The sequence below is a fragment of the Haliotis asinina genome, chromosome 15 (genome assembly GCF_037392515.1).
Source record: "Haliotis asinina isolate JCU_RB_2024 chromosome 15, JCU_Hal_asi_v2, whole genome shotgun sequence".
Classification (NCBI taxonomy): Eukaryota; Metazoa; Mollusca; class Gastropoda; order Lepetellida; family Haliotidae; genus Haliotis; species Haliotis asinina.
The window spans coordinates 48,350,649-48,370,810 of NC_090294.1; the positions used below are offsets into that span (position 1 = coordinate 48,350,649).

At 42.0% G+C, this 20,162-nt stretch overlaps 1 protein-coding gene across 1 annotated transcript; it reads right to left on the reverse strand.

Annotated features, from left to right (window-relative positions):
• Window positions 1-976: 976 nt before the first annotated feature.
• On the reverse strand, window positions 977-15,915 carry LOC137266147 (sorbitol dehydrogenase-like). Its single transcript, XM_067801635.1, has 8 exons — window positions 15,859-15,915; window positions 15,701-15,734; window positions 5,465-5,621; window positions 4,236-4,354; window positions 3,525-3,590; window positions 2,931-3,106; window positions 2,311-2,435; window positions 977-1,130 (listed from the first exon to the last, which is right to left on the reverse strand). The coding sequence occupies exons 1-8, from the start codon at window positions 15,913-15,915 to the stop codon at window positions 977-979; spliced, it is 888 nt and encodes a 295-aa protein (XP_067657736.1).
• Window positions 15,916-20,162: the final 4,247 nt, after the last annotated feature.

The window sequence follows — 20,162 nt, forward strand, 5'->3', positions numbered from 1 at the left end:
GTTTCTATCTTTTAAATTGATTAAAAGAATGGTACGTAAAAGCAAAGTAAAAACAATATTTTCCTTCTCTACTACTTCGTTCGTATTTGTTTGTGTATTTGTCTGGACCACTACTACCATAGTAAAGGTCTGCTTGAGAGAGTGAACGTTCCAACAACTTGATCGCTACCAACATTAATTTCAGAGTTTTCAAAGTCTTGTCGAGATATAGGATCAGTCTCAACTCTCACCAACTTTTCCACCAAACTGCTGTCTTTTTTTAAACTCGTGTTTAATGTCTGAAGTGTTGTTAAACTCGTTTCGTTCAGAAACAACCAATCGCAGTCAGCGATCATTGTCACGTGACCGCACCAATAGCGATATGGCTCTCAAAACCAAGGATATTCTACAACCTCTATATAGGCTCCCTGTCAAAACAAAGGTGGTCATCGAAGACGACCCGATCCCGTTTTATCGCCTCTTACTGTAAGGTTAGTGAAGAGCATGGATCTTCACAGGGGCGATTAGACAGATTCTACGATAACTCATGCACTCACTCCAGCAATCTAGGGGTGCTAGAGACGTGACTCAACCACACGCTAGACAAATGGCTCAGTTTTGTTTTTGTTTTTTCGTTCACGGTGTGATTGCAACCCCATTGATTTTATGCGAGACCTAACTCCCGCTGGTGAAGCTCTTTCAACAGCCACTAGACATTTGAACGTGAGCTTAATGAATTTAATACTTAAGAAGCTGCAGCGATATACTTAGATATAAAGGGTTGAAATGCTGTAATTGTGAAACGCAGGTGTGCTAAGCTCTTGAATGTTGCGATATTTAAATGTAGAGATGATAGGGTTCTTGGATAAAATGAGGTGAAACGTTGTCTTTCATCGACCCCGCTCACAGAATGCAATATAAGAATGATTTTCATATTTAAATGTATAAGTGCTGGTTTATGGGTATAAAGAAGTGGGACACTTTTAAGATGTCCGCTTCAGTCTTCGGCACAGCGGACCATCACCTTGACGGCCACTCCGCTCGCTTTTGTCTGCAGAGCTTCAAGAGACTTCTCCAGTGGGAATCGATGGGTGATGAAAGGCTTTACGTTCGCCTTCCCGCTGGCAACCAGAGACACCGCAGTAGTGAAGCTGAAGCATGAACAATGACACATTTGTTTAGTTATATTCACAGGTTGTATGGACTTCAATCACGTGTACACGTGTAGGTTTAGACACAATACTTTGATCACGCTGAAACCTGTAGGTGCAAAGAAAATACCTTGGCCACTTCTGGGCTCATGCAATATGCTTTACGTACATTAACGTTTCTTGGTTCATACACTATTGTTTGATCAGGTTTATCGGTGTATGTTCATACAATACGTACAGACAAAATCTGTAGCAGATAATCTAGTTATATTAATCATGGTCAATGTTCAGCGTTCGTGTAGGATGATTGGCTTGTCAAGAGTCTGACCAAACGATCAAATACGACGTCTACTACAAGTATGGAGTGGTTGATTTGTTGGTTGTTGTTGTTGTTATTGGTGGTGGTGGTGGTGGTTGTTGCTTAGCCCCACACTCAGCAATACTCCAGCTATATGGCGGTGGCCCGGAGTCTGAACCAGGCAATCCAGTGATCAACAACATGAGCATCAATATACGCTACGATGACATGTGTCAACTAATTATAAGTTAGCGATCCTGACCACAGGTCCAGCTGATCGCATCTTATAATCATGGGTTGATGAAGACCAGTTCTAACCCGGACCTTCCAGGTTTGTTAGGGATCTACACCCACAAGATTTTATACTTGTGTCTAATCATAGGGGTCATTATCGTGATTCCTTTACCCCAAAACACGGACAACGGATTCCACTAATCCCGACTAATACACACACTGCAATATATTCGCTACGTGGTGTCCAAGATAGGGGTCGAAGATAGGAACTTGTTACTGACCATCTTGGAGTGTTTGAGCTGGGTATGATGGCATTGTAGCGGGGTTGCCCTATAAAGTCCTAGTCTGGGCTTTTATAAAGAGTTACATTCACGTGCATGCATGTTGTCATATGTGTGCAGTGCAGTAATCTCAAGTTAAATCCGATTTATAATCACTCAACCGAATCAAGTACCACCCCCAGCCCCCATATTAATTACACCCCTGATCATTCAGCGTCCTATACAATAATTGGAGATTTTTGTTGTGGAGGTGGACAGAAGTGTTCAAAAGCATTTTAACAAATATCCTACCAGATCTGTGACCGTGGTTATTTAATGTTAACCAGAACCACCCCAGAGCACCTGCATAATTATGAATTAGCCTTACTCGTCGTGGCAGTATCTCAGGACTCCTCTGATGTCCACTTCTTTCATAGCAGCTGTGCCCAGGGGCACCTCCAGAACGGGGTCACCAATCCCAACCATGGCGACGTTGCCACCACGTGTCGTCGCCTAGATACACACCGAGACATTCATCGTTATTTAAAGACCTTTACAACAACGACGACCACCAACAACACCAAATCAGCACACTGCAACTACTACTTCTACTAATACCACTGTGTTCGATTCCCCACATGGGCAAACTGTGTGAAGTCCATTTTTCTGGTGCCCCCTCCTTGATATTGTTAGAATATCGATAAAGGCGGCGTAAAACCGAACCCACTCACGCACTCAGTCACTGCTTCTGCTGCTACTGCTACTCCCACTGCTGCTTCTGCTGCTATTACTATTACTACTACTACTATTACTTCTACTGCTACTACTACTACTACTACTACTTGGTATCTTGATATTGCGCTATGTCAAAGTCACATAGTCACCACATAAGCTACAACCAGGCACTGTCATCTCTTTTCATCACTTTGATATGAACATATTTTATTTTAGTCTACTTTCATCTTGAAAACAACTACACGTTGCCTATGGTGGCACTGTATTACTCACATAGATTGCGGTGCTGACACACGAGGGGACGCCAGTGCATTCCATGGCGACATCAGCTGGTCCTCCTAGAATATCTTCAATGGCGGCAGCAGCCTCCTTGGGGGACTTACCACCGATTTTCAATGTATAGGAAGCTCCCGCTTTCTTCGCAATATTTAGCTTTTCGTAGGATCTACCTATTGATATTAATATCATGTTGAATTATTATTAACCACGGTAGTAATTATAGGAATACTACTTCGAGTGTTACAACGCTTTCGGAGCGCTACGACTCTCCTTAGCTGAAGTTGGGGAACTGCCATCATCTTAAAAAATTAAAAAAGCATTTTGCTTTATTGTTGCTCAGTGCTTTATGTTTGCTCAACTTAGCTGCTCAAAGGCGCTTTGTTTTCCTCTAGATCACTGGATGTTAAGCTCAATCAACACACTGTATATAACTCTCAGCTCCCTGAGGAACATACAACTCTTGCAGACCACTAGGAGCACCGATTTAATGTGGCTTTCGAAGTACACATTCACAATACTTTGTCCAGGATTACTGCCAGTTGCTGTACCTGTAACTAGGTGTTTGCACGTATCCTGTCCCTATCTCACCTGTCACTAGAACTGTTGTGGCACCACTGGCAAACGCTGCCACCATACACAAAAGTCCCATTGATCCTGAAATTACAACACTTTCCCAAATTATGTGTAAGTCCTTCATAACTGCACCTATTAAAGGGTCTTTGCAATGTACGCATCCAATAATTGTTACTTATCTGATCAGATCATCATATCCCCCCACCTCTTCTGAGCATAAATGACCCACGTCTTCATACGGTGTCCCCCATGTTCATCGTCTCTGTTACCCACCCATCGTCACGTTGTCCCCCATGTGAATATTCTCTGCTACCCATCCATCAGAACGGTGTCCCCAATATGAATCCTCTCCGTTACCACATATCATCCCTGTGTCCCCAGGTGAATCCTCTGTTACCTTCATTTCATTCCTGTGTACCCATGTGCATCCTTTGTTCCCCACATATCACTCCCGTGTCCCCCATATTATCTGTTACCATATATCAGCACGGTGTCCTCCATGTGAATGATCTCTGTTACCCACATGTGCATCCTCTCTGCCCCCTACATATCAACACGGTATCCCCATTTGAATCCTTTCTATTACCTGGGACAACATACCAAACCCACGCACTAGCACGGTGTCCCACATATGAATTCTCTCTGTTGCTTGAGACAACATACCTGACCCACGTACTAGCACGGTGTCCCACATATGAATTCTCTCTGTTGCTTGAGACAACATACCTGACCCATATACTAGTACGGTGTCCCCCATCCCAATCTCGGCTCTCTTACATGCATTCACCGCACACGCCAGGGGCTCAATGAGCGCGCCCTCCTCATCGCTGATGTTGTCAGGCAGTCTGTGCAGAAATCGGAAATGCACCAATTCATATTCTAAAAATGGCGTATGTCTAAGTGACGTTAGGATAATGTCACAGGAAGTACAGATGCTCAGTATGACGTTTTGAATAATTCTAAAATGCCTAATCACAGGTTCAGCAATACATCAGCAATATGATGGCAGCAATACCATTCCCACATAGGCCACTCGATCTCAGACTGTCGACGAAACGTATTAATCACTAGACTTACTAACGTCACATTCACCCATCGGCAGTGGGTTGCTGTGACGCTATTCTGTCTGGATATGTTGTTCAACGTTCTGCCACACGAACACTCATTACAGTATCCTTTCAAAAAAAATAAAATTCGAATATTCGAAAAAATAAAGATTATCGTATTTACCGGCATTCTCCAGTAGGTGTCTTATCTAGCAGCTACTTGAGGCTGTACAACAAGGGTTGACAAGATGATGACATTTAAAGACACAAGGTTTGACAATATGACATGTAATGACAAGGCTTGACAACATGGCATGTAAGAACGAAAGGCTTAACGACATGACAACATGTACGTGCTCATGGATTGACAACATGTAGGACACAGCGCTTGACAACATGACGAAATGTATGGATACAAGGCTTGAAAGCACAACATGTAAGGACAGAAGGCTTGACAGCATGACATGTAAGACACAGGGTTAGACAACATGATAACATGTAGTGAGTGATTTTAACCCCGCACTCATCAATATTCCAGCTGTATGGCGGCGGTTGTGAATAATCGAGTCTGGGCCAGACAATCCAGTGATCAACAGCATAAACATCAATCTGCGAAACTGTGAACCGATGACATGTGTCAACCAACTAAGCGAGCATGACCACCCGATCCCGTTAATCGTCTCTTACGACATGACAACGTACAAGAACACAAGGCTTGGCAACATGCTGGCATTTAAGAAAAGACGGTTTGACAACAAGACAACATGTCAGAATACAAGACTTGACTACATGACAACATGTAAGAATACAAGGCTTGACAACATGACGACATGTAAGAACACATGGCTTGACAACATGCAATATGTAAACACATATGGCTTGATAACATGACGACATGGAGGGACTCACTTGTAGCAGAGGTCCGCTGCGTGTTTTGCGTATCGTGTGAGACCGCCGACGTACTTGAAGGTAATCTCTTGTAAAAGTGGACACAGGTTGTAGCGGCCGGCCTTGCACTTCTTGCACTGGAAGCACGAGATACCAGGCTCTGTTGCCACAAGGTCACCTGAAGAACACACACGGGTGAGTGAGTGACTGCGGGCAAAGGAGAGAGGAGGGAGGGATTCGTAGTTCAAGGAATAAATGTGTCATTAAGTAGGTTGGTGAGTGGGTGGATGGGTGAGTAGATGGGTCGAGGCTGGACCAGAGAAGCCACTGATGGACATGCAAAGCATATATCTACGCAAAAGCGTCGACAGGACACCCAGTCTGACCATCCGACCCCGTTAGTCGATGGTAAAGGTCTATCCCTTTATTACGAGCTGATGAGAAATGATTTGAACTGACATGTTTACGGCATTTCAAGTGTGAGTACAATATTTCAAGTGCGACCGCACTCAGTTCACACTGTTTGCTGCATCCTTGTATCCAGGATGGACTTTGCACATTGTATCCTTGTTAGGAGCTCTACAAGGGCTTTCTGTGTGACGGTTTTACGATAATTTACATTTGAAACAATTTGAATTAAATTTGACTTTCACGTTTACGAATCAAGAAAGAGATAATCGGACGGTCGGGTCACTGGGTGTCGCATCAGCATCTTCTGGCTCTTGTTTCACATTCCTAGTGACCCATGCTGTTATCTCCCCAGACACTGGCAGCTCAAACGGGGTAAACTGAAGTATGCTGCAATTTACAGATCACCATCGAGCGACGCCCAAAGGCTGGTTGATCTAGCTAAAGTAATGAATAACAGAAGTGTGTAACAACCAGTGTTCTTCTTCCATTAATGGCAAGGTAACCTAGTGGTTGAAGTGTTCGCTATTCATGTGAATATCCAGATCCGATTCCCTACATGGATACCATGTATGAAGCCCACTTCTGTTGTCGTACTGCTAAAAAGTGACATAAAACCATGTTCATTCCTTCTTTCGAAAATGGAGAATAAAAAGTGTTATTTGTCACACACAGTAATCGATCAATTAGCACAAACTAATTTTTACTCAAGCTCCTTTATATATCCGGTTGTTGCATTGAAGGAAAGCTTGGTCCCTGCGTATTCCGAATTTAGTCAGACTTGCTCTGGAGTGTCGAACCACAGGTATCAATTCAAAGTATTTTTGTAGCTTCTGTCACTTAGTTTGGTTGAATATAATAAAAGTTATTCCATGACGAATTCAAAGACAAAGCCAAGAAAGTTAGTGAAAAGCGGGCGCATTTCCCCATTATCAGAAATTACCTCAGCATTTAACCACAATGGGATCAGAATCGTCTCCAAGTGTACAATTCAAAGGAAATTATTCGAACAAATTATCACAGAATGTGAAAAAAATACTTCTCAGAGGAAAACTTCGATGGCGAGTTAATGAAGAGTGGAGTCGTGTCATATTCAGTGATGAATGTAAAATAATTATTGGAGAAAATAACCGTGTGTATATGTGGAGAAGACCAGGGAAAGGAGTACACCCCACTGTGTTTGAGCTACGGGGGTCGTGCACGTTTTTTATCGTCTGGCCCTCTGTCACTTGGCACCGTGTTGGGACACTAACCGTTGTGGAAGGTAACATAAATGACCTGAAATACATTGATATTCTTGACGCACAGTTAAGGCACGTTATTGTCCCGAATGAACATGTTATATTTCAAGATGGCAATGCTTCTGTGCACAGAGCCCGTATCATAGCAGAATATAAACAGAGAAATAACATCAATGGCATGTTGTGGCCAGCACAGTCTCCAGATGCCAATATCATAGAAAAATGTTGGCTACTACTGAAAAATCGATTGCGACAACGTATTGTTTACATCAATACCCGTGAGGATTTGGAGCAAGAAATCCGACATGTGTGGGAAAATATATCTGTGAACTATATCAGAAACCTAAATGTGTCTATTCCACGGCGTCTGAGGAAAATAATTGCTGCGATGAGATACATCACTGAATGTTGAGGTCAGTACTTCAGTAATTTACTTTTTATGCGAGTTTGAATTTTTCGCTACTGTGGGTGTCGCCAGTGACGTCAGCCATGTTGTTTCCTAAATATATGGCACACCGCTGTACACATGGCATAGAGCTTCTGAATTCAACAAAGAACAGGCACTCGTATCCTCGTGGGTAATATCTTTGGTTGTCATTCCGATTTTCTTTAGAGACGTTGCCAGTTCTGTTGGGACGTTCAACGAAGACACGTCAGTCGGAGACTGACAGCTGTACAGGAGTGAGTTTGTCTTCCTACATGTTCATTCATCACCAGAACTGGTCGTACAGGATCCAAGTCGCTGCAGGTGACTTTGATTATATCAACAGGTGAACTGACCGCTTTGCTAATACCCCCATTTCACATTTCACCCCCGATCGCAAATTCTTTAAATAAATCGCCAGCGGTCGTATAATGTCGGAAATGAACCTGGTGTAGACGGCAGAGACCAGTATGACACATGAATGTATCTGTATAATCTGGAGGGGATTTTTTAATCGGCGCAAGCTTTTGAAATGGTTCATATGTGACTGACGGGCATAGCCGCCAGTGTGTCGGAAGTTAATCGGGAATGCAATCATCATGGACAACCGGCTTAAACGTTGGTGAAGCGTGAACGAGTCGTGCCATTATTGAGAGGCAGAATCGACCACGTGTCATCCCCGTAATGTCACGCTTCACACCCGGTTAACTCCATCCCCATCGGTCGAAATCAACTGATAACAATATGTCTTCTAGTTGGAATAGTAAGGAAGGATGTCAGTATATGGATGAACAAGTTCTTTATTGCTATGAGAGCGACGTTTCGGTTTAGGCTCTAACAGATAAGAATATGAAACATAAAACACGGGGATTGACATTTATTTACATCAGTATCAAATGTCATTTCAGACATCAATAATCTCAGTTCACACCTTCTTGGATTAGATCATAGTATATGATATATGCATGACACTGCAACAGTCACTGGTGAAATACAGCTTCAGGTATCACCTTTGCCTTTTAGTTTGACAGTGTCTTTGTCTGGTCCCGTGACAGCATCCAAGTCATTTTTACGCCACTGCCCAGGGGTGCCCAGCTTTTATTGCCTAGAATCGGGACCACCTTGTAGTTTAGAGGCCAGGTTTACATGTCTTACTCGGCTGTCATATGTGCAAGGCGTCGATTGGTAATACGACATTTATGGCAATGAGTCTTCGATATCGTAATGTGTCTGCCAGCAACGGGGGCCATCGGGACTGAATCGAGGTTATATCGCTACAGAAACGCGACAAACGTAGCCAATCGGCCAATACTGGGTGAAATCGTGTTAACAACGGATGCTCAGTCGTGACGTCAGCCATGTTGTTTCCTAAATATATGGCACACCGCTGTACACATGGCATAGAGCTTCTGAATTCAACAAAGAACAGGCACTCGTATCCTCGTGGGTAATATCTTTGGTTGTCATTCCGATTTTCTTTAGAGACGTTGCCAGTTCTGTTGGGACGTTCAACGAAGACACGTCAGTCGGAGACTGACAGCTGTACAGGAGTGAGTTTGTCTTCCTACATGTTCATTCATCACCAGAACTGGTCGTACAGGATCCAAGTCGCTGCAGGTGACTTTGATTATATCAACAGGTGAACTGACCGCTTTGCTAATACCCCCATTTCACAGGGCTGCGATCGGTCCCGATCGCAAATTCTTTAAATAAATCGCCAGCGGTCGTATAATGTCGGAAATGAACCTGGTGTAGACGGCAGAGACCAGTATGACACATGAATGTATCTGTATAATCTGGAGGGGATTTTTTAATCGGCGCAAGCTTTTGAAATGGTTCATATGTGACTGACGGGCATAGCCGCCAGTGTGTCGGAAGTTAATCGGGAATGCAATCATCATGGACAACCGGCTTAAACGTTGGTGAAGCGTGAACGAGTCGTGCCATTATTGAGAGGCAGAATCGACCACGTGTCATCCCCGTAATGTCACGCTTCACACCCGGTTAACTCCATCCCCATCGGTCGAAATCAACTGATAACAATATGTCTTCTAGTTGGAATAGTAAGGAAGGATGTCAGTATATGGATGAACAAGTTCTTTATTGCTATGAGAGCGACGTTTCGGTTTAGGCTCTAACAGATAAGAATATGAAACATAAAACACGGGGATTGACATTTATTTACATCAGTATCAAATGTCATTTCAGACATCAATAATCTCAGTTCACACCTTCTTGGATTAGATCATAGTATATGATATATGCATGACACTGCAACAGTCACTGGTGAAATACAGCTTCAGGTATCACCTTTGCCTTTTAGTTTGACAGTGTCTTTGTCTGGTCCCGTGACAGCATCCAAGTCATTTTTACGCCACTGCCCAGGGGTGCCCAGCTTTTATTGCCTAGAATCGGGACCACCTTGTAGTTTAGAGGCCAGGTTTACATGTCTTACTCGGCTGTCATATGTGCAAGGCGTCGATTGGTAATACGACATTTATGGCAATGAGTCTTCGATATCGTAATGTGTCTGCCAGCAACGGGGGCCATCGGGACTGAATCGAGGTTATATCGCTACAGAAACGCGACAAACGTAGCCAATCGGCCAATACTGGGTGAAATCGTGTTAACAACGGATGCTCAGTCGTGACGTCAGCCATGTTGTTTCCTAAATATATGGCACACCGCTGTACACATGGCATAGAGCTTCTGAATTCAACAAAGAACAGGCACTCGTATCCTCGTGGGTAATATCTTTGGTTGTCATTCCGATTTTCTTTAGAGACGTTGCCAGTTCTGTTGGGACGTTCAACGAAGACACGTCAGTCGGAGACTGACAGCTGTACAGGAGTGAGTTTGTCTTCCTACATGTTCATTCATCACCAGAACTGGTCGTACAGGATCCAAGTCGCTGCAGGTGACTTTGATTATATCAACAGGTGAACTGACCGCTTTGCTAATACCCCCATTTCACAGGGCTGCGATCGGTCCCGATCGCAAATTCTTTAAATAAATCGCCAGCGGTCGTATAATGTCGGAAATGAACCTGGTGTAGACGGCAGAGACCAGTATGACACATGAATGTATCTGTATAATCTGGAGGGGATTTTTTAATCGGCGCAAGCTTTTGAAATGGTTCATATGTGACTGACGGGCATAGCCGCCAGTGTGTCGGAAGTTAATCGGGAATGCAATCATCATGGACAACCGGCTTAAACGTTGGTGAAGCGTGAACGAGTCGTGCCATTATTGAGAGGCAGAATCGACCACGTGTCATCCCCGTAATGTCACGCTTCACACCCGGTTAACTCCATCCCCATCGGTCGAAATCAACTGATAACAATATGTCTTCTAGTTGGAATAGTAAGGAAGGATGTCAGTATATGGATGAACAAGTTCTTTATTGCTATGAGAGCGACGTTTCGGTTTAGGCTCTAACAGATAAGAATATGGAACATAAAACACGGGGATTGACATTTATTTACATCAGTATCAAATGTCATTTCAGACATCAATAATCTCAGTTCACACCTTCTTGGATTAGATCATAGTATATGATATATGCATGACACTGCAACAGTCACTGGTGAAATACAGCTTCAGGTATCACCTTTGCCTTTTAGTTTGACAGTGTCTTTGTCTGGTCCCGTGACAGCATCCAAGTCATTTTTACGCCACTGCCCAGGGGTGCCCAGCTTTTATTGCCTAGAATCGGGACCACCTTGTAGTTTAGAGGCCAGGTTTACATGTCTTACTCGGCTGTCATATGTGCAAGGCGTCGATTGGTAATACGACATTTATGGCAATGAGTCTTCGATATCGTAATGTGTCTGCCAGCAACGGGGGCCATCGGGACTGAATCGAGGTTATATCGCTACAGAAACGCGACAAACGTAGCCAATCGGCCAATACTGGGTGAAATCGTGTTAACAACGGATGCTCAGTCGTGACGTCAGCCATGTTGTTTCCTAAATATATGGCACACCGCTGTACACATGGCATAGAGCTTCTGAATTCAACAAAGAACAGGCACTCGTATCCTCGTGGGTAATATCTTTGGTTGTCATTCCGATTTTCTTTAGAGACGTTGCCAGTTCTGTTGGGACGTTCAACGAAGACACGTCAGTCGGAGACTGACAGCTGTACAGGAGTGAGTTTGTCTTCCTACATGTTCATTCATCACCAGAACTGGTCGTACAGGATCCAAGTCGCTGCAGGTGACTTTGATTATATCAACAGGTGAACTGACCGCTTTGCTAATACCCCCATTTCACAGGGCTGCGATCGGTCCCGATCGCAAATTCTTTAAATAAATCGCCAGCGGTCGTATAATGTCGGAAATGAACCTGGTGTAGACGGCAGAGACCAGTATGACACATGAATGTATCTGTATAATCTGGAGGGGATTTTTTAATCGGCGCAAGCTTTTGAAATGGTTCATATGTGACTGACGGGCATAGCCGCCAGTGTGTCGGAAGTTAATCGGGAATGCAATCATCATGGACAACCGGCTTAAACGTTGGTGAAGCGTGAACGAGTCGTGCCATTATTGAGAGGCAGAATCGACCACGTGTCATCCCCGTAATGTCACGCTTCACACCCGGTTAACTCCATCCCCATCGGTCGAAATCAACTGATAACAATATGTCTTCTAGTTGGAATAGTAAGGAAGGATGTCAGTATATGGATGAACAAGTTCTTTATTGCTATGAGAGCGACGTTTCGGTTTAGGCTCTAACAGATAAGAATATGAAACATAAAACACGGGGATTGACATTTATTTACATCAGTATCAAATGTCATTTCAGACATCAATAATCTCAGTTCACACCTTCTTGGATTAGATCATAGTATATGATATATGCATGACACTGCAACAGTCACTGGTGAAATACAGCTTCAGGTATCACCTTTGCCTTTTAGTTTGACAGTGTCTTTGTCTGGTCCCGTGACAGCATCCAAGTCATTTTTACGCCACTGCCCAGGGGTGCCCAGCTTTTATTGCCTAGAATCGGGACCACCTTGTAGTTTAGAGGCCAGGTTTACATGTCTTACTCGGCTGTCATATGTGCAAGGCGTCGATTGGTAATACGACATTTATGGCAATGAGTCTTCGATATCGTAATGTGTCTGCCAGCAACGGGGGCCATCGGGACTGAATCGAGGTTATATCGCTACAGAAACGCGACAAACGTAGCCAATCGGCCAATACTGGGTGAAATCGTGTTAACAACGGATGCTCAGTCGTGACGTCAGCCATGTTGTTTCCTAAATATATGGCACACCGCTGTACACATGGCATAGAGCTTCTGAATTCAACAAAGAACAGGCACTCGTATCCTCGTGGGTAATATCTTTGGTTGTCATTCCGATTTTCTTTAGAGACGTTGCCAGTTCTGTTGGGACGTTCAACGAAGACACGTCAGTCGGAGACTGACAGCTGTACAGGAGTGAGTTTGTCTTCCTACATGTTCATTCATCACCAGAACTGGTCGTACAGGATCCAAGTCGCTGCAGGTGACTTTGATTATATCAACAGGTGAACTGACCGCTTTGCTAATACCCCCATTTCACAGGGCTGCGATCGGTCCCGATCGCAAATTCTTTAAATAAATCGCCAGCGGTCGTATAATGTCGGAAATGAACCTGGTGTAGACGGCAGAGACCAGTATGACACATGAATGTATCTGTATAATCTGGAGGGGATTTTTTAATCGGCGCAAGCTTTTGAAATGGTTCATATGTGACTGACGGGCATAGCCGCCAGTGTGTCGGAAGTTAATCGGGAATGCAATCATCATGGACAACCGGCTTAAACGTTGGTGAAGCGTGAACGAGTCGTGCCATTATTGAGAGGCAGAATCGACCACGTGTCATCCCCGTAATGTCACGCTTCACACCCGGTTAACTCCATCCCCATCGGTCGAAATCAACTGATAACAATATGTCTTCTAGTTGGAATAGTAAGGAAGGATGTCAGTATATGGATGAACAAGTTCTTTATTGCTATGAGAGCGACGTTTCGGTTTAGGCTCTAACAGATAAGAATATGGAACATAAAACACGGGGATTGACATTTATTTACATCAGTATCAAATGTCATTTCAGACATCAATAATCTCAGTTCACACCTTCTTGGATTAGATCATAGTATATGATATATGCATGACACTGCAACAGTCACTGGTGAAATACAGCTTCAGGTATCACCTTTGCCTTTTAGTTTGACAGTGTCTTTGTCTGGTCCCGTGACAGCATCCAAGTCATTTTTACGCCACTGCCCAGGGGTGCCCAGCTTTTATTGCCTAGAATCGGGACCACCTTGTAGTTTAGAGGCCAGGTTTACATGTCTTTCTCGGCTGTCATATGTGCAAGGCGTCGATTGGTAATACGACATTTATGGCAATGAGTCTTCGATATCGTAATGTGTCTGCCAGCAACGGGGGCCATCGGGACTGAATCGAGGTTATATCGCTACAGAAACGCGACAAACGTAGCCAATCGGCCAATACTGGGTGAAATCGTGTTAACAACGGATGCTCAGTCGTAGTGTTATCGGCATTTATACGCAGGTCTACAATCCACCATCTATTATAACAGATGTATTTAATTAGATAATTATGTAGGTTTACCGCAGATACTGCGTAGATATGGAAATATAACCATGACATCGTAGGTGACGAATCGACACTTCTAGGGGTAGTCTTGATAGCAATGGGGGTATTGCTTTGAGAGTAAACACCGTGATGGTACACCGCCGAAGTGAAGCTAAAATTCGCACATCCTAGATTTGACTCCTTCGTGCGGTTTGTGAAGGAAAAAGGAAGCATGATGGATACTAACTCTTTGAGGTATAGTTGAAGCCCTGCCTTTACATTTCAAAACATACTCATGGAAACAGAAAAGGGAACACATGAAAATGCGGGTGTTCCTTTAATATTTTCCAGGTTTCTTCATATAGTATCTATTGGACTATGAGTGAAATCCTAGAGATAAATAAAGGAACTCTTGTATTTTCATGTGTTCCCTTATTTGTTTCCATGAGTATATGTCTATTGTGACAATATGACCTCAGATATGACATTTCTTTTTGTGATCACTTCAATATTGCCAACAGTTCCAACGGATGGGTTTCGCATGTGAGAAGCATCATTTTTTTTTTATGGGGTTTCTTTTGTTATCTGGTTGGGTTTTTTTTATTTCTTAGAATAGTTCTGTGAACTAATATTAAATTCACCAATTTTGCGTGATAACATTGCTATTGTTTATTGCGTGATAACATTGCTATTGTTTATTGCGTGATAATGTTGCTATTGTTCTGAAGTGTAGCTTCTCCACTACTACCTAAATTACCTTTTCAGATTTAATATCAGTAAACGATTCGCTACATTCAAGGATTTGTCTTTATCGGGGAGCACACACCCCTATAACATGGACTCTCCCATTTTGTTCTGGAAACGTAGGTCACGAGACTAAAGCAGTGCATGTTTGACTTATCTGAGATTGAAGTTTAATTTGACCCTGGTTAAAAATAAACGGCCTCGTTATATCTCCCTGACGTCGCGGATCGTGTAACTGGATAGCTACAATCAAGTTCGTTACCATGGCACAAGAACTATCTGATGTAACAAAAAAGAGGCCGAATAATCCTGTCGACATGCACGCACATTTTCATTGTGTATATCGTTTTACCCAATACGAATGTTTAAAATAGGTACATGAACTCATTGACGACGTTTAAATCATGTTTCACGTTACACAGAGGACTTTAATAGTCTGTGTGAGATGTGTAACATGTGCATGTGTAAAATGTTGCTCTTCTATAAGTCTCTTCCGGGAGAGTCTGAACACATTATAATAGTACCGGCTCTTCTTTGACCAAGCTACAAAAAACGACTATAAAGTAGATCTTTCTCTATACCTCGAACACAAATTAGACTTTCTTCCAAAACCCGAACACAAAGATCGATGACCTTCTACCAATAACTCGAATGCAAAGTACATAGACATCCATAATGCGAACACAAAGTGGACCTTTTATGTGAAATATATACTGACTACTACATACGTAACTCGAAAAAAATAAATCTTGCATCTGTAACTCGAATACAATGTATGCCTGTGGGTCTGCATGTGTACGTGCAAATGTGCGTGCTCGAGTGAGTGCGTGTACGTAGGTCTTACCTCCGTATTCCGGCTCTGGGATAGGAACATCAGTCTGTGACGAAACGATATGTCTATTACAATGAAGTGTTAAGGCGTGGCGTGCAGTGCAGCTTGATAAAGAACGAGTAATATCATATAACGGTTTACAGCATGTTGTGTGCTGACAAAGTACTCACCATGTGCTGATTATTTGCGCCCTGCAGGACGGCGGACAAGTTACCCGTCTTGGCCATCTTGTTTTTAGATTGTGAGGCTCAGGTGTAGTAAACCGGGGCTTTTTCATGGGGGTCTTTTTTATATGTAATAGTGAGGTTAATGACCGCCTTCAAACTGTCGAGCGGCAATTCACATGGCACGACTTGTCGTGTACAACCTATCGCATGCAACACGTCGCATCGTGCCAAGCGGCAGTTTTACAATTCAGCGATCAGATGTTTATATCACATTTAGGACATTTTATTGTATGTATGTTTAAAAAAAGTCATATGACGTCAGCCAAACAACTCCCAATCAAATTCTGTCACGACAAAATAAAAACAACCAATCTCACTATCACCAAGAAATAGCTTTCGTTAAATACAATAAGTAACTCAAAAGACCTCTATGAATATCGTAACAAATATCCGTTTCACATCCGTGTTTTCATTTAATATAGTTTCAACCCCTTGAGAAATATAAAAATAACATAATGCAAGAAACTCGAAAGGAAAGTGATTTGCCCATAATCTATAGTCAAGAACTTCAGTCACAATAAATTACCTTGAACTTTGACCACTAACGGGATATGACTATATAAGAGTACAAAGAAATAAAACGTCTGTTGTTTTTAATCAAATATAATACGTTAACTGTATCTCGATGCTGAACAGTATTAGAAGTTAGCATTGTGAGAATACGTTTAGGTCCCCATAACTTAAACTCAAAAACTTCAATGATTAAATGTACATTGTTGTCAGGATCGGTGACATATTCTACTGCACGTCCTAACCCGATGATCAGTGGTTATTGTTTGTTGTTATCAAGCTACGTCCATCTACTCCATATGTTCACATCACAAACAATTCACATCTGATTTTATCATGGAGGAAGGGATCCAATCGTAGGGTGTTTAGTTAACTATTTCATTTCAAAATGTACAGGTACTAGCTGTACATTGAAAACTGGTATTGGGGTAGCTTTGTTCAGAACTTAATCCTTCGCTTTTCATGCCAAATTCATGATTTTGGTTTCCTACTGTGCAGTAACTTCCTGCTAAAGCAGAGTAAAACTGCATTCACGACACTGTCAACAACGTTAACGTTTCTCTCCCAATTTTGTAAAACTGGCATAGAAAGACTGAGGCAGGTTCTTCTGTGGGCCAAAATAATGCTGTTTTCTTTCTTATTAATGTTACTCATGATGGTCAGGTTTCCAATTCTTGTGTTGGAAGTTGGAGAATTTGATAATTCAGGTTGTCTTTTTGGAAAATGACAGACCTCCATGGAGAGACTCCGGATTGCTTATATTTGTTGTTCGTGGTCTGTCTTGCTGGATAAAGGTGTAGCTGGGGAGTTTGAAGTGCTTTTATTAAAGGTTGAATTGTGTTTAGGCCTTTAGCACATGCCCATTTCCTCGGAGGTCATTACAAGTCTATTGCAATGTTACTATGGTTACCGAAATTTGAAAAGATATTTAGGAAAAGCAATGGTTTGAAACGAGGTTTTGAAATGCAAGTTGCTTGATGTATAGGAATGGAGTTCAGCTGAAGCTTTTGATGGTAATGATGAGACTGGCTAGAATTTTCTGTTAATGATTGTTTTTATGTGCGAGTGTAGTGTTTGGACTGTTCGCTGTTTCATGAGAGCTGCAGCTGAGATGAAATGAATGCGTTTGTTTGAGGTTGTTTATTCTTTGTGAAGTGATTGTGAGTGAACTGCTTATGGACGATGTGTTGGTTATTTATTTTTATTTTTTATTTTATTTTATTTTTCTCGAGTAAGTGATGTTTATTAGTACCTGCGAGTGAGAATGGTTGAGCAGTGTGGAGTAAAGTGAGTAAAGTGGATCACCTCTTCGGTTAAATAGTATACATTTTGCTTTGCTGTTTGTTTGCCAATCCTCGTTTCCTCAGTTTGCGTCTTACAACTTCAGAATGTTTTCTATAATTGTCTTACTCGCATTAGGGCCCTTTGCCCTACAAATGCTATGTTGCAAACCATATGCCAGGAAAATGAGAAACACTTAGAGCTATTAAATTTATGGTCACATCACTATTAAGAACACTTACCTTTACAATACTCGCACAGCTTTGGAGTAATACCTCAACAGTGTATTGCTTGCAAAATAGTTTACGTACAATGTGAAAGAAACAAATTCTCCAACAAAATGCATTCTGGTGACAGCTGTCATTACTGTGATCTGTGTAGTCTGTGCAGGGATTGACATGAAGCGATAAAGCATACCACCTTCCACCTTTATTGAATCGTTGAAAATACAGGGATTTAGTCAGATCATCGAAATCATAACATAAGTGTGTCTAGATTTATGAAAAGAACTTAGGAACTGCGTAAATTGTTAACGTTCATTTCCTAACAGAGCCGTTCATCGACATCCTCATCAATTCCCTAACTGCTAATCTGAATTGGGGTAGGTACAATGATTGTCTAGAGATACACATCGTGGCATAGAATATAATTCTTCACAAATGCTTTATCTATGCTACCCATCAAAAGTGTGGCCTCACTTAAAGCACTCATTATATGTTGTGTATGTGTAATTACATCGAAAATACATTCTCCCGTAACTTGGGAAAACTAAATGCAAACCTTAAGCAGGTGAACTGCACGAGAAACATCCATCAAATTACAAAAGCATGAGCAAATATCCAGCATGTAAGCAGCTGCGTGTTGATGTGACTTTTATGAAACCAATTTTCACTGATTTTCATCATTTTCTGACCTCACGACAATGCAGATAGGTACCAAAACCAGAGCTGCATGTTAGTGTAATATTTTGTTAAGAATTTGCCAAGTGTCATCAATCACTGAACTCATTACAATAATCTTATCACCTTTGCGAAGTTTTTACAATGCGTCGGTTTATGTGTAAACAGTACCTTTAAACATAACAGACAGCTACCCAAAACAGAGCTACCTTATGTTGTATGATTTAGATAAAGTAGGACGAACAACGTGGGTGTTTCATGTTAAAACTGTTTTATTTACTTATGGATTCGGTTTTGTTTGGGAGTGCCAAGGTGTTGGATTCTAAAAAATGTTTCTATTCAGTTTTGAAACAAGGATGAGGAATTGCAACGTTCAATCAATAATGTCTGATACTAAAATTATTGAACATTACATTATATTCTAAAACCATAACCGTTTTCTATTTAGAAGAGTATCTTGTAAATGCAAAATCAAAAAAAGCAAGACATACCTGACCTATTCACTGTTCCCATCTTTAAATGTCTGTGTAGCCACGTGTTTGTTTCCCGATAGTGGATTTCCGGTTCCTATTTTCCCATGCGGCACATATCCTTTTGAAAGCAGTGTGCAATATCTTACATGTACTGATGTAGGTACTTTCTGTAGCGTTAAATATCGTCGAGACACTCATTTGTGACTTCATTTGTGACTGTTTGTGACAAGAAAAAAATAATTCCATACAGAACACAGGGTATCTTCATCGAACAAACAGCAATGTAATTATTATGTATAGGATGGTGGTTCCAGCATGATCCGATTTATTGTGACAAGGAGACTTAGTGCTGCTGGAAGTCGGGACTACAAACCGTTGCGTGGAATGGCCTTGACATCTTGACGTGGAGGAACCGTCTGCAGTGGTCATCACTACATCGCTGTTCATTGTTACAATGACATTTGCTGATAAAACACGCGAGTTCTTCTACATACATATTCCATTTCATCAAAAGGTTTTGTTATTTTTATCTCATAGGAGGAAACAACCTGTGTAATTTCTTTTGCTCGTCAGTGAATTAACACAATAAGTATCATTACAACTTCAAAAACGAATCACGGCCGGAATCCAGCGTTTGAAAGTTGTAAGTATGTTGACAGATGGGTTCTCATAGCGTACGGACTAAGATTCCTGTGAATCGTGTACGCAAATTTTTACACAAAGTTAGTGATGGTGAAGAGGCGTTAACCCTTTTCAGGTGGTTACCATGCGTGACTCTACCTTTCCATGACCTGGGTCGTGTGTGATAAACATGCATTTGTTCTGTTGTTTCTAGAATGTTGATCAAACTGAATATTCTATGTATGTATGTGCATGTTTTAGGTCAATGATAATAGCGCTAACAATCTGATCATTTTTATGTTCTAGATAACAAAAGCTCCTCGTGAGGTGCTAGAAGGTTAATAGTCACATGACTTATTCAGCCGGGAACCCATTTTCAGCTGAGTGAACAGAGGCAATTTTCGACACTCACTTGCCAATAGTGAGACCACATGTTTTGCATGTGCTTTGATGTAGAGTGTAG